This window comes from Electrona antarctica (assembly GCF_951216825.1).
Source record: "Electrona antarctica genome assembly, chromosome: 20".
NCBI lineage: Eukaryota > Metazoa > Chordata > Actinopteri > Myctophiformes > Myctophidae > Electrona > Electrona antarctica.
This window is the reverse complement of record NC_136801.1, coordinates 34,351,329-34,376,528: the sequence shown is the minus strand read 5'-3', so window position 1 is coordinate 34,376,528 and position 25,200 is coordinate 34,351,329. Positions and strand designations below refer to the sequence as shown.

The following is a 25,200-nucleotide window of genomic DNA, read 5'->3' as shown; positions in this document are numbered from 1 at the left end:
GTGGGGCTTGTGCTTCCAGGAAGTGACGTGGGGCTTGTGCTTCCAGCCCCAGCAGTTAGCCTCCAGGCAAACAGCAGCCAACACTGAAACATACACACAACACAGTGATGTGTCAAATATTAACATAATATGATCCAAATAATTACGAAATAGTCACAAACCCTAAAATCAGATTAGTCTTAGGTCAGTGGTTTTCAACCCTTTTCAAATCAAGGTTCATTATTTATTCTGCATTTGAGACGCACGGACCACCATTTGATGAGATTTAGCCTCTCAGAGACAAATCGAAAGAATATGTCCACAATTCCATGCTGTATTGAAGTTGGTACCATTAGGAGAGATAACAGCCCCAAAAAAATCAAAATAACAATTCTTCTACATTCTAGTAATTGTGTAGTCTTCTTGTAAATTAACTTGAGTAATGCAGATGAAAGCTATATAATGGTGCTTTTGGTTACCAACTCGACAACATTTAGCTGGGGACCACCTGGAACCTTCTCAAGGACCACTGGTGATCCCCGGACCACTGGTTGAAAACCACTGTTTTTAGGTCAAACGTCAATTGATGCACTGAGATTCGATTAAATTGCATGTTGACATTTTGAAGATAATTCATTTTCCCACATCAACAGAGCGAAAACGGATCAAACATGGTCCTGCCACATGTCGCCGTAAATGAGCTTTGAAGAGTCTATACTCACCAATGAGGACCAACAGGAGTCGTAAGTTCGCCATGTTGTCGGATCACAGCTGAGACGCGGAGCCGAACTGATGTACGTGCTGCTTCGAACCACGCTCTTATATACAGCAGTCCTGCCTATGATAACTATACTATTTGCATACACTTGCAACACTGTGTTTGAGCTCAGACAGTTGGCACCACACACACTATTTGAGTAGTAAAATTATAACCATGTAGTTTTAGTGTATTCATGAGATAATTCATAAAAAATGTCAACTGCATACGCCACTGGCCATAGCTATGTTCAACCTGAAGACTTTTCAGGTTTTCAGGTTCAATATTGACATTGGCTCTGTAGTCAATCAATCAATCAATCAATCAATCAATCAATCAATCAATCAATCAATCAACTTCAGACTCTAGGGTCCAATAAAAACAGACAACGTAAAACACTACATACACAAGAAACACCCCTAACCCATAAAAAAATCATCAGTTTTACAATCAGCGATTCAAAAAAGCAGACCAATACCTAGTTATACTGAGGCTGGGGTTAGACATAAAGGTTTGAGAGTCATTGAGCCGACACATACATTCGTACATCAAGTTTCTCTGTATAATGCAGGAAAAGTGTATATTCCCTTCCCACACTACAGAATAACTCACTTGCACGGCTCCACTGCTCTAAAAAAAACAATATATGCATGCAATCAAGCAATTTATGCAGTATGCTCCGAAGAGATTTACCTTTACAAAGTTTACATCAAGGAAAAGGAGTGAGATTTCCTCCCCAGCATGTTCACTTGAGCATATAGTATGCGGCGCTGCATGCCTGTACAGATCCTCATCATCAGACAGTTGGTCAGTTCCAGATACTTAGCTTCACTGCAAATAGATAACACAATATTGATCTGACAAATCCGAACCGACCCGGAGCCGGTAACATTTACAAGAAGTGCATGACTCCCGGGGATTTTTGGAGCGGCTCCCATATGTCTCGGTGCTCGGTAATCATTAATACACGAGTGGACCCGGCGATTGGTTGTCACAGCTGTCAATCACCCCCCTTTTTGTCCTCCTCTGGCCAGCCTGCGTGCCTTGCGTCACGAGACTTTAGTAAGGTGGCGCTACTTACAATGTACAAACAACAACAAAATAAGTCAGGGATGTTATATCATTTATATTGTTGATATTAACCCATTTTGGGCGGGAACCCCTTTTGGTGTTAGCATTATGTTATGCTTTAGCTATTGAAAAATAGCAGATCTACAAGCTCATAACGCGCCACCGAGTGGCGCGCTACGAGCTTGTAGGTCTGCTATTTTTGAAAAATCGAAGAACGACTGACATAGAAACATAGCTTTTTCAGAAAACTGTCAGGATGTAGAAGACATTTTTAGAATCTGATCTCAGGTCAAAATGGGTTAAAACTCCTTTAGCGCCATCTAGTGTTAGCATGCGGTCACTGCCGATATGCCGCCCGTCTAGTCCCATTCTAGGCCCTGTGGATTTTTAGCCAGGATCCAGCGGAGGGGCCGAGCCGTCCTCAACTCATTCACCGCCACCAGGGGGCGCCAAAAGTCCCAGACCGCCACCATATATATTTTATTTTATTTTTATTTTTTTACCATGTTATAAAACACGAAAAACACGTCCTTGGCGCTCCAGGACATCATGAAAAAGAAGTTAAATAAGTCCTTGGCGACCATTGAGTTAACTGGCTTATGGCCAGCCTAATTAACAGTGGATTGTGCCTTCTGCCTGCACTGTTCATATGTTTAATTCGTCATTGTAATGCCAATAGAAAGATCTGTGATATACACACTACATCTCATTCTCACACGGCAATCCTATAGTATTATACCCAGTCCTGATGGTGGCGGTAACGTAACCATTATGACGATTTTTACCAAATAGAGCGAATCTGGCAATGTCACTTCCGGTTTAAGGAACAATAACATCCGGTAGTAGCTTTGGACTGTGCAGCACTATCAGATGTCCGGGATGCTAAGTGATCATCGTTGGATTTTAATAACTAAGTCAAATTAAGCTTTAATCAAGCGCAAAATATCGCATTTTACGCAGCGATGCACATAAAGGCCGCGCGCGTGCGTGATCGACCGTGCACGCGCGGATTTCGGCCGGTTTTACATCGGCCGTTAGCCAAACAAGCTAAAAGTTGCTACATTTTGTTACATTAAGCTCCCGATTACAGGGAAGTAAACGATTACGTCAATTACGTCAGTGGCCATAAGGGATTTATTGATTAATTACGTCAATTACGTCAATAGCCATAAGGGGTTAAATAGGTACAACCAACACCGGTGGCTGGAATATATTGATGCTGCGTTCTGCTTTGAATGTAGACCTTTTTTTCAGCCTGGAGGTCATATTGAAAATACCTTTACTCATATTAGTCTAGTAGCCAGAATGTGAACCCGGACATGTTGAGTACACCAACGTTTTACGTTATAAATGTTTAGTATGGGTCCCCAGCATGTAGAAACTGCCGGATGCTAACTTCCATATGTTGAGCAATTTTCATAATTGGCATATGTGACCATACCATTAACAACCTATAGAAGGCAAAATATTCAACATTTCATCATGCATTATGTAGCATGTGTCAAACTAGGGGGTTTTCATGATGCTGAATCCATTCCAAGCATTCGTTTTGCAAAAAATCACTCATTGGGCTAAAAACGTCCATTGCCGTCATCACAAATGTGATGTCAGCACGATTGGGCAACCTCAGATCACTATCGATAGCACTGTTACTACCCTGTAATCGACCGATTGTTGAGTGAATTAAAAACACGTTTTTCTTCACAAAGCAGTGACATTCTGAAAGGAGCAACACAAAACACAAAACATTCATGGATAAAGAGTCCCTCTGGCCAATGGCTAAACACTATGGCATAACTGAAGAAAACCTCTCTGCCGAACTTCACCAAGGAAAAATACTAATTGAAAAGAAAATAAGAAAGGGAGAGGTCGTTAACAGCACCCACGATGAGCTCACAAGCTCATCGTGAGCATCGCCATGACACTGCCCGTCAACGCCGGCTGCAGGCGAGAGGAGCTTCTCCTGCTTACGCCGGCTAAAGACCTACTTGAGGAACAAAAGTGGAGATCCCCGAACCAGCAACCTGGGAGTGCTGGCCATCAGTTCCAGCTGAATAATTGGATATTATGAAGTGATTGACCGCTTTGCAGCCAACCACAGCAACAGGCGGATCGTTCTTCTGTGGTACAACACAACAGTCTGTTTATATGTTAATGTTTGGCCGCCGTGCCTCACTGTGTGAGTAGACTGTACGCCTACTTGTGTATATTCCTGTCTCCATGGCAAAATAATTGATGAGATCACGTATAGTAGTACTAGTAGTAGTATTCGATTCTAGCCTGTGCGCTAACTAGTTTTGATCACGGTATTTTGTATTAATCCACTTGCGGTGTCCACTGTCCACGTTTACATTATATGGTGGTAACCACTTTTTCTTTCTGTGTGTGTGTGTGTGTGTGTGTGTGTGTGTGTGTGTCCGTTTACACACAGTATGCTGTGCTGTCACTGTGCCCCGAAGAGCCCAAGGAATGTCAAATTAGGCAGAGAAGAGAAACAGTGGCTGCTTAATTGTTTATTTTGTCTGAAGGACAAATCAAGTGCACACCTTTTTGCCTCCGTCAGCCTGTAATATTAATAGGGAATAAAGTTCAACTCAACCTTATTTTCTGTCTGGACCTGAATCATTCTTTTTTGGAAATTAGCCGGTGACCGTGTCACAATAATGATTTGCATTGTTGTGTCACACTTATAATGTGTATTTACGTTATGTGGCCTAGGACCATTGAATCATTTGAATGTCATTTGTCGTATATATATATATATTATTCATTGTTTTTGCCAAAATTCATTAACCCCTGCTATAAAAAAAACAGCCCCCCCCCCCCATAGCTCCCCCATGCACAAATGTCTGGAGCCGTCCCTGGATGCGGTACAAACTCACAAATGATTTACGATCGTCGGGTGTGAGGCGGCGCACCATGGACAGCTCTCGAACCTTTGGAGATACGGAGCTTTGAAAATCCTGTTATAATGGAGGCTCAACGGAGCTGGATTTAAAAATCACATCACACGGGATTTTTGGCCGTTTTTACGTGAAAATCCCTCTGCGCTAGCTAAAAATGCTGCAACATGCTAACGTGATGCTAATCAAACGGGCATTAGCGCTGATTAAACAAAACTCGCCTTTACGGCTCTCGCATGCGGGACAAAGTAAGGGTAATTCTGTCTCTGTGTGTTCACGCCTTGGGATATTAACATCATGTTAGTTCCGTGGATCATGAGACTGCATGATTATTGACTCTATACAAACATTCCCACAGGCACATCATGAAGTCAGGAGGAACATCATGGACTCAGTGAATGACAATCATATATATCCTCTATCCAAGTCCAAACCCCAGAGTGAGACGTGCCATTATGACAGTGAAGCACACCCCTCTCGTGTAATATTGCTTAACTCACCACCTGGCTGTGCCTTGTTGTATATAGACCGGACATCTGACCATGATACACCAAAGAAAGAAGATTGTCTTGACGGTGACTGTTTTTAGTAGCCTCGGTAACACAGACGTTTATATTTCCAGGGAGAAAAAAAAGTCTGGGTCCGAGTCCACTTCAATACGGCATACAGTAGCGCATAACGTCGATCACTGCTGATTTCTGATCGTCTGCACCTTTGATAAATTGACGCACACACGCGTACAGACACGCACTCCTCTCTCTCTCTCTGTCTGTCGCTCTAATTAGTTAGTCTCATGTCGTGCAGCTGCGTCTAGATTCTCCCGGCAGATCCTGCCTATGCCATAGAAAGCATAGAGTGTTATTAGGGTCTGTGGGAAGCAAACATGAGTTACATTTCAATGTACAGCACACATGTTCACGCGTGTGTTGTTTATCTATGGGCCTCATCATGGCTTGGGACTGAGCGCTTAGTTCCCCAGGCTACTGTAGTCACTATAGTCACAGGACATGTTGGATCTTCCTGAGGGTGAAATACACAAAGCGGAATGTTTACCACCACCTGTAGCATGTACTTTATGGTAGATGGATCATACTCATTGACTTGAATCTACAGTAACTATTTATACAGTATGTATGTTTTACCCTCAAGAAAAGAAGATATACTGAACATGCCATGTGCATTCAGGTCACGTTGCTTCAACACACATTTGATGTGTGATACAACATACAAACAATGTGGTGGTAACAGAGTTCTGTGTATACAGCTCCTTCTCAAAAGTTCATTTTCTTCCGTAATATCATTCAAAAGTGAAACTTTCAGTTATTCTCATTGCGCAACAAGTGAAATATTTAAAACCCTTTGTTTTTGTTTAATCTAGATGATTATGGCATACCCTGGTCCTTTAATTTATTAATTTAGCAACAATCCATTTCATTAATGGGAAACCCTAAAGATAAGAACAAACATGGTTGTGTTTAGTTCTAATTAACTCGGGTAGGGGTATCTCAAAGTCTGAGAGCCTCTGCTGGTAGACTAAACATGAACAGGTAATCTCAAGGTGAGAGGACAGCACCGTTTTAAAGAAGCTTTAACATGCTTTTAATATTTAATACATTGTTTATGCCCCTCAAACATATTTCTAATGGTTTGAGCCTCAATCACCACTCTGATATAACCAGTCCAAGTCATTCTTTTCTGGCCTCTGAAGCAGTTTTAGCTGCAGTACCACAATGTCCTGAGGTGGTGGGGGCGCTGATATGCAATTTATTTAATATTTGAGTCATTATAATACTGATGCTAGATACAACCCAGGCTTGTTTCCTTTCCATGGCAGCTTGGAAAATTAACAATGGTGGACATTGTAAACAAAGTGGAAATGCAAATTTGGAACTGAAGAAGAGGGGGAGGAATTATACAAAGTAGGGTGATACTGATGACATCACGCGTACGACCAAATCAGGTGAGTGGTTCATGAGAGCTAGTTCCATAAAAGCCCCTATGTGAAGAGAAGGCCTGATTGTTCAAAATGTAGCGTCTGTATACCTTTGTTATCCCACAGGGAAATACTATTTTATTGGGTATATAGGCCTTAAAATTATGATTGTGGGGAATCGGTTGTTTTACAGACGGGTAAAAGGGCAGGGGCTGAAGCCCCCTTTGATGTCTATGTGTGCACGTCCCTGTTCCCCAGCCTCAAGGCCTGGACCTTGAGGCCTTGGGCCTATGAACAATGGCCTGCTGCTTGACAAAGCACACACACACACACACACACGCACGTACGTTTCAGGAGGTGTAGGTAGTAGTGGGCGATTCAGCATTTCTGTAGGCTGCAGCTCGTATTCCATCATATTACAGTAGTTATTTGCGTCATTTTGGGATATTTTAGCCTGTCACTTTATGAACATATACAGAGACTACATTGTGATTTAACATGTTCACAATCAACTGCAACTATACAGTATCTATCTTACGAAATAAACAGAAGTCACACACATTTTATTCCTGGTGCTAGTTTTATTTAATTTTATGAAATTACAAAAGTGGACAGTACAGCAAGTTCATGTTTTCGAGGTGAGAACATGGGTCAGTCCTGCAGGGTTTGCAGGCCGAAGTTTGTTTTAGGTTTGTCAAGTCAATTTGTTTTTGTCAATTTAGACAATAATTTAGACACATTTAAAACACAATTTAAAACACAGAATGTGAGATTATAGTAATAATACAGAGTAAACGGAGTAATACGATAGAAGATAATAGAAGTCGAATCAACTCAAAATACTACAAAAAAAAACTACAGATGACAGGAATCATTATAATCGTTCTTTAGACTCATAGAAACAGATACCGGTATGTGGTTTTCGGTCCGGGGACCACCAGTGGGGGCTGAGGGGTTTCAAGGTGGTCCCCAGCTAAATGATGGAGAGTTGGTAACCAAATGGACCCATACCGTATATAGATCTTTAACTCTTGAGAGCGTAAAATGAAACCAAGTGCATTTGGTTTCATTTTACACTCTCAAAAGTGAAAATATTGGTAGAAATATGCATAAGTTAATTTACAAGAACGCATTTAGAGAAGAGAGAATAATTGTTATTTTCATCAACATTTGCCTGTTATCTCTCCTAATGGTACCAACGTCAATACAGCATGGAATTGTGGACAAAATATTATCCAGTGATAACAAAATATTCTTTAGTTTTGGGTCTGAGAGGCTGAATCTCGTGAAATGGTGGTCCGTGGCTTAAATGCAGAACAAATAATGGGCCTTGATATGTAAAGGGTTGAAACCCACTGCGCTAGATGAATAACTATCACTTCACTTACAAAATGTGTGCATGTTCAATTAATTTGTGACATTAAAGGACCACTTCACCACTAATGTTCATAATAAAACACCACCATTTTTTCCTACTCAGTCTGTGTCTCATAGGAGGGCTTTGGGCAGTCCACCAGTGACATCATCATTAGGTAGATTTTTTTTTAAACAAGATTTGTTTTAAAATATATTTAGATTTGTATTATCGTGAGAACGATGGCTTCAACTTTTGCATTGCAACTTTTCAGGAAAATAAAGCCTGCCGTTTCTATTAGCTTGGATTCCCCATCGATGATGTCACTGGTGGACGGGTTTCTGAACTGCCCACAGCCTTCCTATGAGACACAGGGCCCGATTAAGCAAGTGGAATCTAATTACATATAATTTTACAGTTTTTAAGACGTGGGGGCGTGTGCAATGTCATATTACAATTATGGGCCAGGTAAGAAGCGCTTTCGACACCCCGTGGTGTGAGCAAAACGGCCTTGAATTAGTCATGGGAGTGTTTCAGGGAGTTTTGAGGCTTACCCAATGAACATGTCCGTACTATTCTCTTTACGACACCAGCTGATGTCCTCATGGAATGCGCCCTTTTCGGCAAGTGGTATTACATTTCTGCAGACTGGCACCATAGACATGACATGACTTTGTCACATTTGGGTTAATTATTCATATTGCACTGCATGCTGTCACCTTTATGCCTCAAAAGAACAGATCCACAAGCTGTCACAGCCATGATGTGCATAGCTTGTAGGCCTATGTCTCTATTTTGTTAAGTAACTTGCAGTTTTCATTGGAAAGTCATTACAGCGGCGCAGCCATATGCTAAGGGAGGGAGATATACGCACATCATCACTTAATTTGTTTCTGTTCTAAGCATGAAAAACAGCTGTAAAAATCTTTATTCTAGTTGATTTGATTCATAAATGAATAACTAAGACTTTGAAATGGCACCTACCTATACCTTTCAGATCGGAATGGAACTGCGAGTAGATACGCAGCATTGGCTGGCAAATTGGCAATCCATGCGTAATGTTCCCAGAATCGTCTAACCCCCGAACATACAAGTTCGTTTGATATTGTTTAATTCGATAAAAATAGAACCATATACCATACAGCGAATGAAAGCAAGATTCCTAAGGAATATGGGGATTTTTACATTTTAAAAAACGGTTGAGAAATGAGAGAACCATGAGTGTTTATAATATCAAATATTATAAGAATAATATGAAAGACAAACGGGCTGTGAAGAGCTCAGCTCACCATCCCGACAAGGAGGAAATATAGCCTATAGTGCATGCACGTATATGCACTGACTGTTGCACACACGCTCTTTATTTGTTTCTATTGAAAAACACCAGTAAAATAACGTTTATTTTATTTTATTTCATTCGAGTCACGACGAAGGAATGAGTTGAAATGCCATACGTGCGCCATGCGTATTGCTGCGGCCCCAATGTTATGGTCTTCGCTCGTAGCATTTTATTGAAGAAGAATTGAGTCGGGTGTGATACAGAATATGAATGCTAACTTCCCAGTGATTATGGAGATGTTTTAATTTTTTTTAAAGGTTGAGAAATGAGCGATATATGACCCTTTACAATCTCAACGTTTGAACAAAGCTCGTCTCCTGCTGTTGCCATGTCTCATAGAAACAAGTAAATAGGTCTATAAACATACTCCCTAAAGAATCGCATATAACAGGGGTCTGCAACCTATTTTAAATGAAGTGCCATGTTTTTATTTTCTAGATAGTGAGTCTGCCATATCAAGATTAATTTTAATGACACCACATTAAAATTTCCAGCATATTTTGATTGTCCACAAATAAATAATGAATAAAGTTCTTCCTTTTTACATATTTTCTTGCACATTGTTATAATGATCATTATAAATATATATCCCCCTGCAGTCAGAGTTCATAGTTTTAATGAATTAATGTGATGCATTGTGAGCTGGTAGATCTGCTATTTTCAAAAGTAATCTTTGAAAAAAGTGACAATTGTGGAATATTTTTGAAAAATGTTATTGAAACATTTAAAAACACAAATCTGTCATGGGGGTCACTGGCTTAGTTGGGCAAATGCATTCATCTGGGGGTCCTTGACATGGGAATGTCGCTGTGTGAGGATCACTGGTTTAAACAACATTAGGAGAAAAGCCCAAATAAGCACTTTAGAAACAAGAAAAGCAACCACAACTACCAATATTTACAAGCAACTTTACAGAAAAAGAAGCCGCTTATAATAAACAGCAAACAGACATGGCAACACTCCAGAGCCGCTCAAGTGTGAAATCAAACAGTGCTTTTTGCTTTTAAGACGTGGTCAGACCCAGGTCGAATCGGTATGCGCTGAGTGTGTTTAGGTCAAGGGGCTTAATAGCAAATAGCGCAAAGCGAAAATAATTAACATATGGACACTCCCCCAATGCTAAATTATGCAGCAACGTGGTATTCCATATGAGTGAGCGCTCACCACGGCTTCCATAATACGAAAAGGCGCAGAGCGAGGCCCAAATCTGTATTACCGCATGGGTTTTTCCACTTGCTTAATCGGGCCCACAGACTGAGTAGGAAACAATTGTGGTATTTTATCATGAACATTAGTTAGGACCAATTATAGGAAGAGAAGTTGAAAAGTGGTGAAGTGGTCCTTTAACAAAAGTTTTAAAAAAAAGTTTGAGCTATTTTACAGATCTAATTCTTCAGGATGATTTTATGATGAATCTGTCATTTTGACTGGTAAACACAGCTCATTCCATCGCTCCCAATCTTCTTTCTTTCTTTCTTTCTTTCTTTCTTTCTTTCTTTCTTTCTTTCCTATTTCTCTCTTTACAATGTCTGTTTCTCAAATTCTACTATGCTTGTGGGAAGATTTGGCTCTCACAACTATAGAAATACATGTATTGTACACACAAACACGCACGCTATGCACACTACTTGCAGTCACAGAGCAGGGCTGCGCCGCGGAGCGTCCAGTGCTCCGGTGGCTGGGAGCAGCGGAGCAGCAGGGAGAAGACGTAGGTCAGGTCCGTCCGGCGGGGTTTCTTGTACACAGGACACGAGTAGTACACAGTCCCACCGCCGCCGCCGCCCGGCTGCTGCTGGCGCTTACCGTCGGCCATGTTGGACGTACTGACCGCGTACACGTGGACAACTGGCAGGGCGGCAAACAAGACCTGGAGAGGGACGGGTATAGATCTTATCAATCGATGCGTGCCGTTTTGACGGCGGGCTTTCAACGGGTACTTTCCGCACGTTTTAAGTCCTTGATTTCAAGATGTGCTATACTTTCTGTGCAAAGTATGACCACATGCTGACACACAGTGACAGCTGGCACTCATAAACGTGGACATGGCCAATGTATTATTTGAAAGAGTGACAGCACTTTGCACTACTATGGACATTCACATGATATGTTGCCCGGTTTAGGCTGTTTTTTTAGGTTTTAGGTTGTCATTTTCATTGTTTTTTATTGTAGTGGAGCTTACATCGACTCACTGGCCTTGGCACGGGTGTCATAAGACCGACAACCTACCTCTAACCCTAACTGCAAGCACGGGAGCAGCGCATGTTCGACCACATGTCCGACCGCATGTCCGACCGTTGTCTCCGCATGTCAGTCCGTTGGTGTGTCTAATCTGCGTGTGCATCCCCTTGGAACGCCTCAGGGTTACTAATGTTGCTCTGGAGAGGGAAGTCTGGAGCTCCTCTGGTGGAGCTGTTGCCCCTGCGCCCCGACTATGGAAAAGCGGTTGAAGATGGATGGATGGATGGACGGATGGATGGAGCGAGCTTCCGAGAGTTGTTTTTCCCACATGTAGGCCTGCTATGTACCTAACCAGTGAACCAGTGAATCAGTGATATTGAAGTCAATCTGAATCTGAATCTATGGCCCCTTTTCCACCGGGGTTGAACCGGTTCGGTACTTTTCCCCCGCCTAATATTGAACCAGTTCAGAGTGTTTCCACTGAACATTAATTGGTTCAGAACCCTAAAAGTTGATTCAGAACTGGACCCTAAAAAATGGCCGCCGCCGGTTCCGTGAAAGCACCATAAGGTTCCAAGAATCTAGAACGGAAACCAGCTCGAGAACCAAATATTTTTGGTGGAAAAGGGTTCCTATGTGTCCCCACTGGGAGGAGAGGCTGGGGCAGACCAAGGCGCAGATGGAGGGAATACATTGACTCACTGGCCTTGGAATGCCTCGGGATCCCCCGGGAGGAAGTTACTAATGTTGCTCTGGAGATGGGAAGTCTGGAGCTCTCTGGTGGAGCTGTTGCCCCCGCGACCCGACTACTGATAAGCGGTTGAAGATGGATGGATGGGGTTATTACCTTGGGCGACGCCTCGGCCAGTCTGGCGTTGCGTCGGTCCCAGCCGGCGCCGTCCAGGAAGAGGCCGTGGACATAGACACCTCCCACGTCCTGTGGGGGCGGGGCCAGCACGTCCTCCCTCATCATCCTGGTGACGTCGTTGCTGAGGACCACCGTGTCCAAGGCCCAACCCCTGGACGCGTTGGAGCGTGTTGTCTCCTGACGCATGGCTGTCAAAAAACCCTGAACACACACACACACACACACACACACACACACACACACACACACACACACACACACACACACACACACACACACACACACACACACACACACACACACACACACACACACACACACACACACACACACTAGGTCAACCATGATCTTTAGGATGAATTGGATCCATCACTGTCTGGTTTTGAAGAATTATAATCAGGGGAAGCAGCATCAATCGCAGCGCAATTCTGGCCTACAGCATATCAATGGTCCCCAGGCCGTGTTTTCTGACACTTTAAACCACAGCTAAGGAGATGAAACAAGTATTGAGAATGAGTTCAAGAATAGATGCCATGAAAAATACATACTGTAGGCAGCCTATCCATGCAGAATGGGAAGAGAACACGTGGATTTGTACCGTCTGCTAAATACCAAACGTGTAAATTGTAACAAACTCTTGTTCAAACTATCTCAACCTCAGAATGATTCCCCCCAACAAAATCTAATGCTGAGAAAAAAAGCCTTGCTTTTTTTGGACCCCAGTGGTCATGGAATGACCTTCAGACCAGACTCAAACTGGCTTCTGTGATCCATTCCCCCTAGTGAGTTTCAAAAGGATTGCCATGGGCACACTTCCCAGACATTGGCCCTTATTTATCATCGCGGTGTACACCCAAAATTGGGTGTACACCTGGTGTACACCCGGTGTACACCCGGTGTACACCTGGTGTACACCCGGTGTACACCTGGTGTACACCCGGTGTACACCTGGTGTACACCTGGTGTACACCCGGTGTACACCTGGTGTACACCTGGTGTACACCAGGTGTACACCAGGTGTACACCAGGTGTACACCAGGTGTACACCCAATTTTGGGTTGATAAATAAGGGCCATTGTTCCTGCTTTGACGTATCTCTTGCTTTTTAGTGTGTTAGCAAATTCCGTTGCTTTGTTATTATATATTAGCCTTTATTGGTCGCGTTATTAGACTTTCCTGTTCGTCCTTGAGCTTCTTAGTTAGTGGGTACTGTGTTTATGAATGTTACATTCATGTTATTGTCTTGTATTTATTGTTACTGGCAGCACAACGCTTGCACACAATGCATGCACGCACGTACGCAACGCACGCAGGCCAAACCGACCTGTGGGTTAAAGAAGCCGGTCAGCCAGAACTGGTTTGGTCGCCCGTTGAACACCCAGTCCCTGAACTGCTGGTTCCTGTCCAGCAGCTCGGTGAACCAGAAGCCCAGCGTGGTGGAGTCCCAGCTGGCGCGATGCCACAGCCTGGGCACCCTGGCATCAAACATGCTGTCTACTGCCTCCCGCAGGTCCTCGGACATGATGATGGTACCTGGACAGAGAGAGGAGAGTGAGTGAGTGGGTGGGTGGGTGAGTGGGTGAGTGAGTGAGTGAGTGAGTGAGTGAGTGAGTGAGTGAGTGAGTGAGTGAGTGAGTGAGTGGGTGGGTGGGTGAGTGAGTGAGTGAGTGGGTGAGTGAGTGAGTGAGTGAGTGAGTGAGTGGGTGGTTGAGTGAGTGAGTGAGTGGGTGGTTGAGTGGGTGGGTGGGTGAGTGAGTGAGTGGGTGGGTGGGTGAGTGAGTGAGTGGGTGAGTGAGTGAGTGGGTGGGTGAGTGAGTGAGTGAGTGAGTGAGTGAGTGAGTGAGTGGGTGAGTGAGTGAGTGAGTGAGTGAGTGAGTGAGTGAGTGAGTGAGTGAGTGAGTGAGTGAGTGGGTGGGTGAGTGAGTGAGTGAGTGAGTGAGTGAGTGGTTGAGTGAGTGAGTGAGTGAGTGAGTGAGTGGGTGGTTGGGTGGGTGGGTGGGTGGGTGAGTGGGTGGGTGAGTGAGTGAGTGAGTGAGTGAGTGAGTGAGTGAGTGAGTTAAAGTGGGTGAGTGGGTGAGTGAGTGAGTGAGTGAGTGAGTGAGTGAGTGAGTGAGTGAGTGAGTGGGTGGGTGAGTGGGTGAGTGAGTGGGTGGGTGAGTGAGTGAGTGAGTGAGTGAGTGGGTGGGTGGGTGGGTGGGTGAGTGAGTGGGTGAGTGAGTGGGTGGGTGGGTGGGTGGGTGAGTGGGTGAGTGAGTGGGTGGGTGGGTGAGTGAGTGAGTGAGTGAGTGAGTGAGTGAGTGAGTGAATGAGTGAGTGAGTGAGTGAGTGAGTGAGTGAGTGAGTGAGTGAGTGAGTGAGTGAATGAGTGAGTGAGGCACCAAATCAGCGCCAGTGCACACGTGCTGTATTGCGCTTATTATTGCAGGTTTGCGCGTGACTATACTTGACAATCCAAACGGTAACATGTCATTGGTCCGACCTCCCAGTAGTCAGACCATTACAAACACTATCCCAGGCCCTAACCTAACCCTAACCTCGCCCTAACCTGGAACAAAGGCCTGAAGCCACACCTCAAAAACAAGCTGATTGGCCTAGGACCATTTCAAGTCCACACCCACCCCTGAGGACATAAATACCAGAGAGGTGATGGCCACAAACTCATTCTTCCAAGAATCTCTTGCCTGAAGAAGGACAATTCGTCCGAAACGTTGAAAAAACAGAAACCTAACCCTAACCTCACATGAAGCCACGTGTGATTTTTAAACCGCAGCATGGGTGAGTCTTAACCGGCCACGCAGGTTAAGACTCACTAATTGGATGTCTGACTTATGGGTAGTCAGGACATGGGTCGTGTGGACAACCTATGTACAATTGAGCAGATGAGACGAAGAACCATCTAAGTCCATCATTTATTTTTGACCCCTCCCCGAAAAGCCCTATGTGTCCTGACTCCTTATTATCCATGATTTATAACATCATGAATAATTATTATGGACTCTTCATCTCAACTGCTCAATTATTTCCATGATAATATTATGTGCACGGAGCGGAGTACAAATCTTCATGTGCGCGAGCGGAGCGCCTCCCGTGGCGCGCGTGAAGGAGCGAGTGAGAGCGAGGTAAGGTTGTGTCGTAGTTTATGTTGTGTGCATGCGTGTGCATGTGTGTGTGTGTGTGCGTGTGTGTGTGTTGTGACTGACCGTCGATGGCCAGTTTGAGGTCAGTGAGCGTGCTCCGTACGATGCCGATGACACGCTGCATGCGCTCCACTTCCTGTCTGAGGAAGATGTTCATTGGCTGGAGCTGTCCCATCTTCTGGAGCTGACCTTTGACCTGCACACACACACACACACACACACACACACACACACACACACACACACACACACACACACACACACACACACACACACACACACACACACACACACACACACACACACACACACACACTTCAGTGGTAGTAGTAGTAGCAGCAGCATTCAGAAAGTATCAGTCGTTTCATTGGTTATACTTCATGAGGCACGTAGTCAGGCGGCAGTTTCTCCAGCATCTCATTGGCCAGTCTCAGCACAGCGGCCTCCCTGGTCTCCCCAGCCCCGCCCCCGCTGTCTTTTGGTTGGATGTTGATGATGGTGCCGAGCGTCTCATTGGCCAGCTTGGTCTGGTAGGTGATGTCGGCGTTGGGGTGGAGCCCAAACACCTGAATGACAGGTACAGCATGCTTGTAAGGGTTATCATAATAGACAAAGCCCTGGAGTAATTATTGACTAAACTAAAAACATTTCAGATGACTAAAACAATAATACTAAATTACATTTTATTCAACAGGCCGACAAAAATAATTACTGTCAAAACCAACACTGACTGACAGATGCAGAATATTCTGAGATTAAAAGGCTCATTTGTTCATTGCATTGATTATATAATGTAAAAGAATCACACCATCATGTGAAGTGAGGGGCGCCCACTGTGTTTGCCACATGACGTCACTGCTTAAAACCAAACAAAAACTCTTACGTAACGTGAATCGTCACTGTTAGGACACAGTTTGTATTTTATATTGTGTGCAACGTCAGACCAAAGGTAGGTCATCATATATAAGGTGCAGGGTGAATGCTGCTATAGACTTTAACCTGGGCCTAGACAAACACATATCACCACGTTGTCGGCCTGCTAGTATCGTCAGGCTCGGGTGAAAACAAAAATGAGTGCTGGACAAACGCGGGAAGGTCCCGGCTGCGTCGCCTGGTGGGGCTTCAGCCCCGCGCGAGACCTACTGACCGCAGGTCCCGAGAGACTCGAGGGGGAGGTCAATATTCTGTTGGTCGGCGGCGCAGACCCGCGTCACATCCTGAAGACCATCGGCGGTCTGAGGGACACGGATAGCCTCCGCATATGGGCATTAGAAAACAGCATGGAGGTGGTGGCCCGGCAACTGCTGCTCCTCTACTTGGCTCTGATACCTAGCGAAAGCATGGGGCTTCGCGACAAGGCCGAGGTCTTCCTGGAGGTGTTCGGCAACGCCGAGGTCCGCAGCCAGACCGAGGAGACACTGAGGCACGTGGCGGCCCAGCTCACGTTGTCCGTCACCGACATGCTGGAGACGGCCGCCACACACTCCTGTCTGGACACGACTCGGCTCAAGTATAAGGAACGCGACGAGCTGGTCAGGATATTCAAGCGGTGGATCCAGCCGCCATCATCATCGCCATCATCTTCGGCTTGTGGACGCGGCGGGGCTCCCTTCTCCATAACCGAGGCCTGGGACGGCCGCGTGCGGAAGCACCTGGGAGAGCGCTACGACTCCAGGACGGGCAGCTTCGACTGGGACGTCAGCATGAAGCTGCACAAGAGAGGGTGTGGCGTCATCGACAAACAGCAATACGTTCGCTGGAGGGCAAAGGGCTTGGCGTTCGAGATGAGGGAAGGAATCTACCAAATAGCCAATCCAACCTTGCTCTCCACACGCGTGTTCAGTAACCATAAGGGTGACAAAGTGGCATCTAGGGGCTATTGGGGAGATATCGTGTCTAGCCCTTACCTCTCGTTTGGCATCGAGACCGACGACAAGAGTCAATTGGTGAAGCGGGATGGGAAACATGTCAAGACGGCCCAGGACATCTCCCTCGCAAATGTACAGATGTTCTTCCGGTCGCTGTCCTGCAGAGGGAGCCAAACCACCACTTCCCAGCCAGATACAGTAGGAAAGGAGTCATCGCAGCCAGAGGCTCACCACAAAGCCATCGACATCCAAGATTTGATGCGCGTGAACGGCATCTCGGTGACATTCTTGCCTTTGGATTCTCTCTCCAAACTGCCGGGGAAGCCAGAATACTCCCGGTTCTTCAACACCATCTACTTTGCTGCCGGCATGGCGCACCAGCTGGACCCCGCGCTGAGACGGACCGCGGCGCCGGGAGCGGTGCTCGTCGTGGAGCTGGCCGATTACCTGCTGGACCTGACGCGAGAGCAAGCAGCGGGTTATGCGGAGAGAGTGGCAGACATGGCTAAAGATGCCGGATTTGCGCCAACAAGGCGAGAGGGGGAGCGTGAAGACATCCATGCCGTCTTCACACTCCAGACAGAGTAAAGATGGATGGAGGAGTCCTGTACGGCTCGAAAGATGTTCATCATCTCCCGAATCACAGCACCTCCAGCAGGGTCTTTTTGAGGGGCTAGTGTAGTGAGGGGCTAGTGTAATTTCAAAAGCCAGGCCTTGGATGGGATAGTTTCCCCTCCAATGCCTGGCTTTTGAAATTACGTCATTTGGCAGCCAAGTCTATATGGATTTTAATTTTGTTTAGAGCACTTTAAACAAAAAATAGAATGACAGCCAAGTCTATGGCTTGACTTTCAGTAGTCTATAGTCTATAGTCTATTAATGTTTGTGTAGGGCAGCAGTTAAACATTGACGTGAGACGTCATGCAGCCAATATAAATGCACCATGTGAGTGATTTCTTTTTATACAATAATAACACGCTGCGTTCATGTCTCACAACGTATATTGTGATTTTTAACCCATTTAGAGCTGAGGTCCTTGACATGAATTAGTTTGAGAACCACTGACATAGAAACATAGGTTTTTCAGAAAACTGTCATGATTTAGAAGACATTTGTAGAATCTGGTCTCATGTCTAAATGGGTTAAGAACTTACAATATAATTATGGTAACTAGAAAATACTGTTCCTGAATGAACGGTGTAGGCTTGAGTAGCTCGCTACCCGATGATGATGATGATGATGATGTATTGACCCACATGACGTCAAAACCCAGTAGCTAATGAAAACGCGGCGGAAATAAGCGTGGCAAATTCTGGCAATAACAATAATAGTGGCCAACTCTAGGGCTCTTAGGGCCAGAGATAAAATAGAAAACAGAATTATTTGATTATTCTGTCTGGAATGCAGATATAATCAAGTAACTAATTTATTTTCTTACACTAATAACAAAATCACACCTGTGTGAAGTGAGGCGCGCTCTTATCATCGTACATCATCATGATGTAAAATTGACACTATAATTATTAGCTCAGACACTATGATGTAAAATCCTCCATTCATTGTCAATGGGAATTTCATTTGGGAATTTAGTTTGTATATATATATATATATATATATATATATATATATATATATATATATATATATATATATATATATATATATATATATATATATATATCTATGGTCTTCCGAGACTGCAATGCCGATGATGATATAGGAGGGACTAGCACCCCTCAACAATGCATTCATGTCTCGTGGAGGAGGATGGTGTCAGACTGTTAGCAAATGGCAACACCACTAAAGCACGAGAAGGACATCTGGCAGCCACAGTGACAGTGGGTGCCCCTCATTTCACACGAGTGTGATTTTCTTCTTATTGCACACAAAATGCTAATCTTTCTTCAGTCCCCTGTGCTTTTCATTGGTTGTATTTTGGGCTAACTGATCTCCCGTATGCGGCTCAGACATTGATTAGTGGCAGCGGTGGCCGAACAGATTGAGGATCGGTCTTGATACCGGAAGGTCGCCAGTTCGAATCAGCGGTCCGACACGTTAAAATTACCACCGCTGAAGTGCCCTTGAACAAGGCATTGAACCACTACGATGAAATGTTCTATGAGCAGGGCCTGGCTGGAAACAAGTTCTTGAGCTTAGCCCAGATACCCTGGGTAAATATAGTAATCATTTCATTTCATTTCACACAGACAGACAGGTTGGGTAGGCTTAGCCTGGGTAAACCCACTCCCCCTGCTGGACAACATTTCATTCTGCCACCTCAGGCAGAATGCAAATCTGGCGAGGGGGGAGCGGTTTACCCAGGCTAGGGTAGGCTACTACTGGGTTCTCACACCACTGAGTCAACCCCGACTTCAAGTCCCAGAGACAGCGTTTCCAGACCTGAGCCGACAGCCGCAGCTGTTTTCTCTGTCGGCCAGCGTCTTTTCCTGGTTTTTAGACAGCTGTTGGATGGAAAAGAAGCTCCACCCATGCGGCTGAATGCCGCGACGGCCAGATTCCCGGAAACGCTTGCCCCCGCGGCAGTCAACCGCGTGGGTGGAGCTTAATTTCCATCCACCAGCTGTCTAAAAACCCGGAAAAGACGCCTGTCTGGTAAGTCTGACAACAGCTAGAGGACTTCAGTGCCCTCAGTGCCTTTTAGTGCCCCCTAGGGGCAGGTACATGTATTTTTGTTTCCTGTTCATAAATGTACTGACTTTAGAAAATTGGTTTATTTGCTGGTTTCTCTTTCTTTCAACAGAGAAGTTGCAGTTCAAGTCCCTACCTACTGTAGTTAAATGCAACAGTGCTGTGCATTTTCCAGTGTTCATTCTTTGCATGCCAACTACGAGATATCTCGGAGATAAAAGCTTTATAACAATTATGAAACGGTTTAGCTGAAAGTCAACTTTTAACATTGGCCCGGTTGCTAGGCAACGCCTTGCATACCCCCAGCACCAGGAGAGGCGCGTACACCCCATAGGTTGCCATTAAAAGTAGGATCTTCTTTGGCTGTTATCTCTGAAACTACGAGCGCTTCCGCGGTGACGATGATCCATCCGAGGTTCGGATCTGATTTGTGATTTTTCATTTCAATTTCTGGCGAAAGATAAACATCTTCTTTGTTTCTTACAATGGAGGTCTGCGAGCCGGGAGAAAGGAAATGAAAGGACCCCTATATTATATGGTGAAAATGCCTTGGCAAGGCTTTGCTGCCATCGTGTGGCGGACCATGTAAGCCCAGTGTATGCATTAAGGTTAAATTATATAGATTGCTTGCCGGGTCTTTCATTAATTCTAATATTAATTAATACATAATAATAACCTGATCTACAGGCTCACGATGCATCGCATCGATGCGCTGTCAGCTTGTAGATCTTTGAAAAGCCTTCACACATTTTGAGCAGAAATTGTCGTATATTTGTTTGCCAATACTTTTGTACTTTTACAGACGTATTTTTGAGGGGTGCTAGCCCCTCCTATGTCCAATGTGTGTACACAAACATTGTCCTAAGACAAACATTGAATGCCATTGACAATGAATGTCCAGCTTTTATTTGAGTGTTTTTCGTAAACACAGGACGCAAGTTGTGATTGGCCGGAATGAGATTATGTTATGTATGATACCCCCCATTTCACAGTTCACACGAGTGTGATTTTTGTTTAATACAGGCGTTTCACTTGTAACAGAGATTACATAACCTGCCATCAGGAGGTTGTGTTGTGGGCTCTAACCTCAGGGGAGTCGACCAGTGGCAGGGCGTCTATGTGCTAACATCAGGAGGCTGTGTTGTGGGCTCTAACCTCAGGGGAGTCGACCAGTGGCAGGACGTCTATGTGCCAACATCAGGAGGTTGTGGGCTCTAACCTCAGGGGAGTCGACCAGTGGCAGGGCGTCTATGTGCTAACATCAGGAGGTTGTGGGCTCTAACCTCAGGGGAGTCGACCAGTGGCAGGACGTCTATGTGCTAACATCAGGAGGCTGTGTTGTGGGCTCTAACCTCAGGAGAGGCTCTAAACTCAGGAGAGTCGACCAGTGGCAGGACGTCTATGTGCCAACATCAGGAGGCTGTGTTGTGGGCTCTAACCTCAGGGGAGTCGACCAGTGGCAGGGCGTCTATGTGCTAACATCAGGAGGTTGTGTTGTGGGATCTAACCTCAGGAGAGTCGACCAGTGGCAGGGCGTCTATGTGCCAACATCAGGAGGTTGTGTTGTGGGCTCTAACCTCAGGGGAGTCGACCAGTGGCAGGACGTCTATGTGCCAACATCAGGAGGTTGTGTTGTGGGCTCTAACCTCAGGGGAGTCGACCAGTGGCAGGACGTCTATGTGCCAACATCAGGAGGTTGTGGGCTCTAACCTCAGGAGAGTCGACCAGTGGCAGGGCGTCTATGTGCCAACATCAGGAGGCTGTGTTGTGGGCTCTAACCTCAGGGGAGTCGACCAGTGGCAGGGCGTAAATGTGCCAACATCAGGAGGCTGTGTTGTGGGCTCTAACCTCAGGGGAGTCGACCAGTGGCAGGGCGTCTATGTGCTAACATCAGGAGGTTGTGTTGTGGGATCTAACCTCAGGAGAGTCGACCAGTGGCAGGGCGTCTATGTGCCAACATCAGCAGGTTGTGTTGTGGGCTCTAACCTCAGGGGAGTCGACCAGTGGCAGGACGTCTATGTGCCAACATCAGGAGGTTGTGTTGTGGGTTCTAACCTCAGGGGAGTTGACCAGTGGCAGGACGTCTATGTGCCAACATCAGGAGGTTGTGGGCTCTAACCTCAGGAGAGTCGACCAGTGGCAGGGCGTCTATGTGCTAACATCAGGAGGTTGTGTTGTGGGCTCCAACCTCAGGGGAGTCGACCAGTGGCAGGGCGTCTATGTGCTAACATCAGGAGGCTGTGTTGTGGGCTCTAACCTCAGGAGAGTCGACCAGTGGCAGGGCGTCTATGTGCTAACATCAGGAGGCTGTGGGCTCTAACCTCAGGAGAGTCGACCAGTGGCAGGGCATCTATGTGCTAACATCAGGAGGCTGTGTTGTGGGTTCTAACCTCAGGAGAGTCGACCAGTGGCAGGGCGTCGATGTGCTGCAGACAGTCCTGCACGGTGCTGGCCTTGCCGGGGACACTGTAGCCCTTGTAGAAACAGAAGGCGTCGGAGAAGGTGTGGTCGCCGAACCACACGCTGGTGAAGGTGTTGAGGAGATGCTTGTCAAGGTCGTCTGTCACCCTGCCGCCATACTGCACCTCACCTACAGTGACCCGAGGGACGCACACATGCCTCTTTTTAAAGTGATTAGAACTTTGGCTGGCACGCCAGCACGCACACACGCACACGCGCGCACACACACACACACACACACACACACACACACACACACACACACACACACACACACACACACACACACACACACACACACACACACACACACACACACACACACACACACACACACACGTACCCAGCATGTATCGCAGACAGCTCCAGTTGACTCCTCGTTTAGAGTCCATGTCGTCCAGGTGTTTCTGAACAAACTGCATACTGGAAGAGAAGTCTGCCTGGTTGAACTCATACGGTATGTTCCACCCCAACGCCCCGAATTTACGGCGCTCCTGAGAGAGAGAGAGAGAGAGAGAGAGAGAGAGAGGGGGAGAGAGGGAGAGAGAGAGAGGGCTGTCAGGGCCAGAAAGTAGTTTTTTTTGGCCACTCAGTAGGCGTTCCCGCATAACTTCGGGTATGATTATGATGTTGCACGCATACCCTCCATGGTCACACCCCTGTCTCGGGTGAGGGGAGGAAGTAACCTCTTATCATGACTGGACATGACATGGCCATAGGATGACAAGACATGGTTCGGCAGAGTTTTTAACGTGTTCATTTTAAGGGCCTGAAACCAAACTGGACTCTTTCGGGGTCCAGGGCAGAGAGACATGATTGCGATGTGTCTGTGATTGTCATTTTGAATAAATTACTTAATTTGAAGTTTGTAGTTTGCTTGCTTAAACTTTACTACACCCTTGATGGGCAATTTTGGGCCATGTACAGCACACAATCAGTATAGGCATTGTCCTTTATTTCGTGTGTGTGGTCACACTGTCAGAACTATACATTCCCCTGAGAGAGAGAGAGAGAGAGAGAGAGAGAGAGAGAGAGAGACAGACAGACAGACAGACAGACAGACAGACAGACAGACAGACAGACAGACAGACAGACAGACAGACAGACAGACAGACAGACAGACAGACAGACAGACAGACAGGTAGGTAGGTAGGTACCTGCACAGTGGTGTGTAGAAAGGCCACGGCGTACAGCAGAGGTTTCCACTGAGGCTGGTTAGTCACTTCCAACTGCTCCTGAGTCACTCCACTGTACGTCCTCTTTAAGCCCGCCTTCATGCCTACGCACACACGCACGCACGCACACACACACGCACACACGCACGCACAAATGTATACATGGAGAATTGTAGAACAAAGAATGAATGAATGAATGCATGAATGAATGAATGAATGAATGAATGAATGAATGAACACTCATACTGCAGTGTTAAGTTACCTAGAGGAGGTTCGTTGGTGAACTTTATAGAAGACTGGAGGAAGTTTATAGGAAACCTGCACACGCACACACACACACACACACACACACACACACACACACACACACACACACACACACACACACACACACACACACACACACACACACACACACACACACACACACACACACACACACACACACACACACACACACGAGCAACTTTAAAACTGTCTGGGGTGTTCACAAAAACCTGAGTAGACCATAACATTATACCAAAAGCTTTTTTCAAAGTGAAATATCCTTTTAACACTAGTGTCTGTGAGGTCTTTCTGACGCATTTTGAGATTTTAAATTTGATTAAGTTTGCCCATGTGAAGCTCTCAGAAGGTTCCCCTCTCTGTTTTTGTTTTTTCGTGCAATTTATGTGAAATCTTTCCCCGACACAGAAGAGGTGGGGATACCTCTGCTCTTCCCGTCGCCATGGTTACCTGGGGTGCACGTCGGTCGTCAGCCACACCCGGAAGCCCTCGTGCACGCCGTCGGCGGTCGCCGTGGCGACCGTCTCCAGGAGCTCGTCCAGGAAGTTGAGCCCCAGGTGACAGTTCTGTAGGAGGAGCCAGCCGCCGTCCGTCATGCTGTGAGCCAATAGCCTCCGAGCGTGCACCTCCTGGCCCTGCCCCATGGAGATGGGACTGCAGGACACCCCCTGGTGGCGGGACAGAGGTAAGACGACGGTCACACACTGAAATTATGTCAGTTGAAAAGAAGCGGCTTTGGACTCCTCATGAATTGAAGGGAGCATGAGGTCAGTCCGTTGCTCTCCCCGGGTTGGCGGAGGGAGTGTACAGTCCAGGATTACATTAGATATGACACTGGGTGAACAAATGGGTTACAAAATCGTAGGATTAAAAAAAATTATAATAAAATTAAAATGTAATAAGCCGCAGCAGCAGTAGGAGAGGAAAACGAATGAGCTTCGGCCTTCGGAGGGCTGGTCAACTTTGGTCGTGGTTTTAACATGACATTAACATGGTTTTATCATAGTGGTATCATGGTACGGTACAGTATGTGAGGGCATACAGTACAGTACCTTTCCTTTGGCCAGTCTCTCTATGTCCTCTGTGGGGTCTGAGCCCATGGACAGCAGGCAGACCAGAGGAGTTCTGGGGCTGCTCTCACTCCACATGCTGTCCAGGTCCAGAACCGAGCCCTCCGCATAGCGCTGACCCAAACAGTCGGAGATGTACCGCCTTGCCTGGAGAAGCACACACACGCACACGCA

The 25,200-nt window shown here is 45.9% G+C and overlaps 2 protein-coding genes across 2 annotated transcripts in view; one reads left to right on the top strand and one right to left on the bottom strand.

The window, feature by feature from the left end:
• Window positions 1-10,960: 10,960 nt before the first annotated feature.
• Window positions 10,961-25,200, bottom strand: part of dnah5l (dynein, axonemal, heavy chain 5 like) — a gene marked incomplete at both ends in the record, with an annotated part of 103,736 nt that continues 89,496 nt past the window's right edge. Inside the window, 11 exons of the mRNA XM_079489883.1 lie at window positions 10,961-11,203; window positions 12,362-12,583; window positions 13,707-13,915; window positions 15,583-15,715; window positions 15,897-16,085; window positions 22,427-22,626; window positions 22,840-22,990; window positions 23,654-23,775; window positions 23,934-23,989; window positions 24,407-24,624; window positions 25,009-25,173. Coding sequence (XP_079346009.1) covers window positions 10,961-11,203; window positions 12,362-12,583; window positions 13,707-13,915; window positions 15,583-15,715; window positions 15,897-16,085; window positions 22,427-22,626; window positions 22,840-22,990; window positions 23,654-23,775; window positions 23,934-23,989; window positions 24,407-24,624; window positions 25,009-25,173 — 1,908 coding nt within the window. The remainder of the gene's footprint in view (window positions 11,204-12,361; window positions 12,584-13,706; window positions 13,916-15,582; window positions 15,716-15,896; window positions 16,086-22,426; window positions 22,627-22,839; window positions 22,991-23,653; window positions 23,776-23,933; window positions 23,990-24,406; window positions 24,625-25,008; window positions 25,174-25,200) is intronic.
• On the top strand, window positions 16,590-17,975 carry LOC306912797 (dynein axonemal assembly factor 3-like; the record flags this gene model as incomplete). The annotated part of the gene is made up of 1 exon (XM_079489253.1): window positions 16,590-17,975. One exon carries the CDS (start codon window positions 16,590-16,592, stop codon window positions 17,973-17,975), a length of 1,386 nt encoding a protein of 461 aa, XP_079345379.1.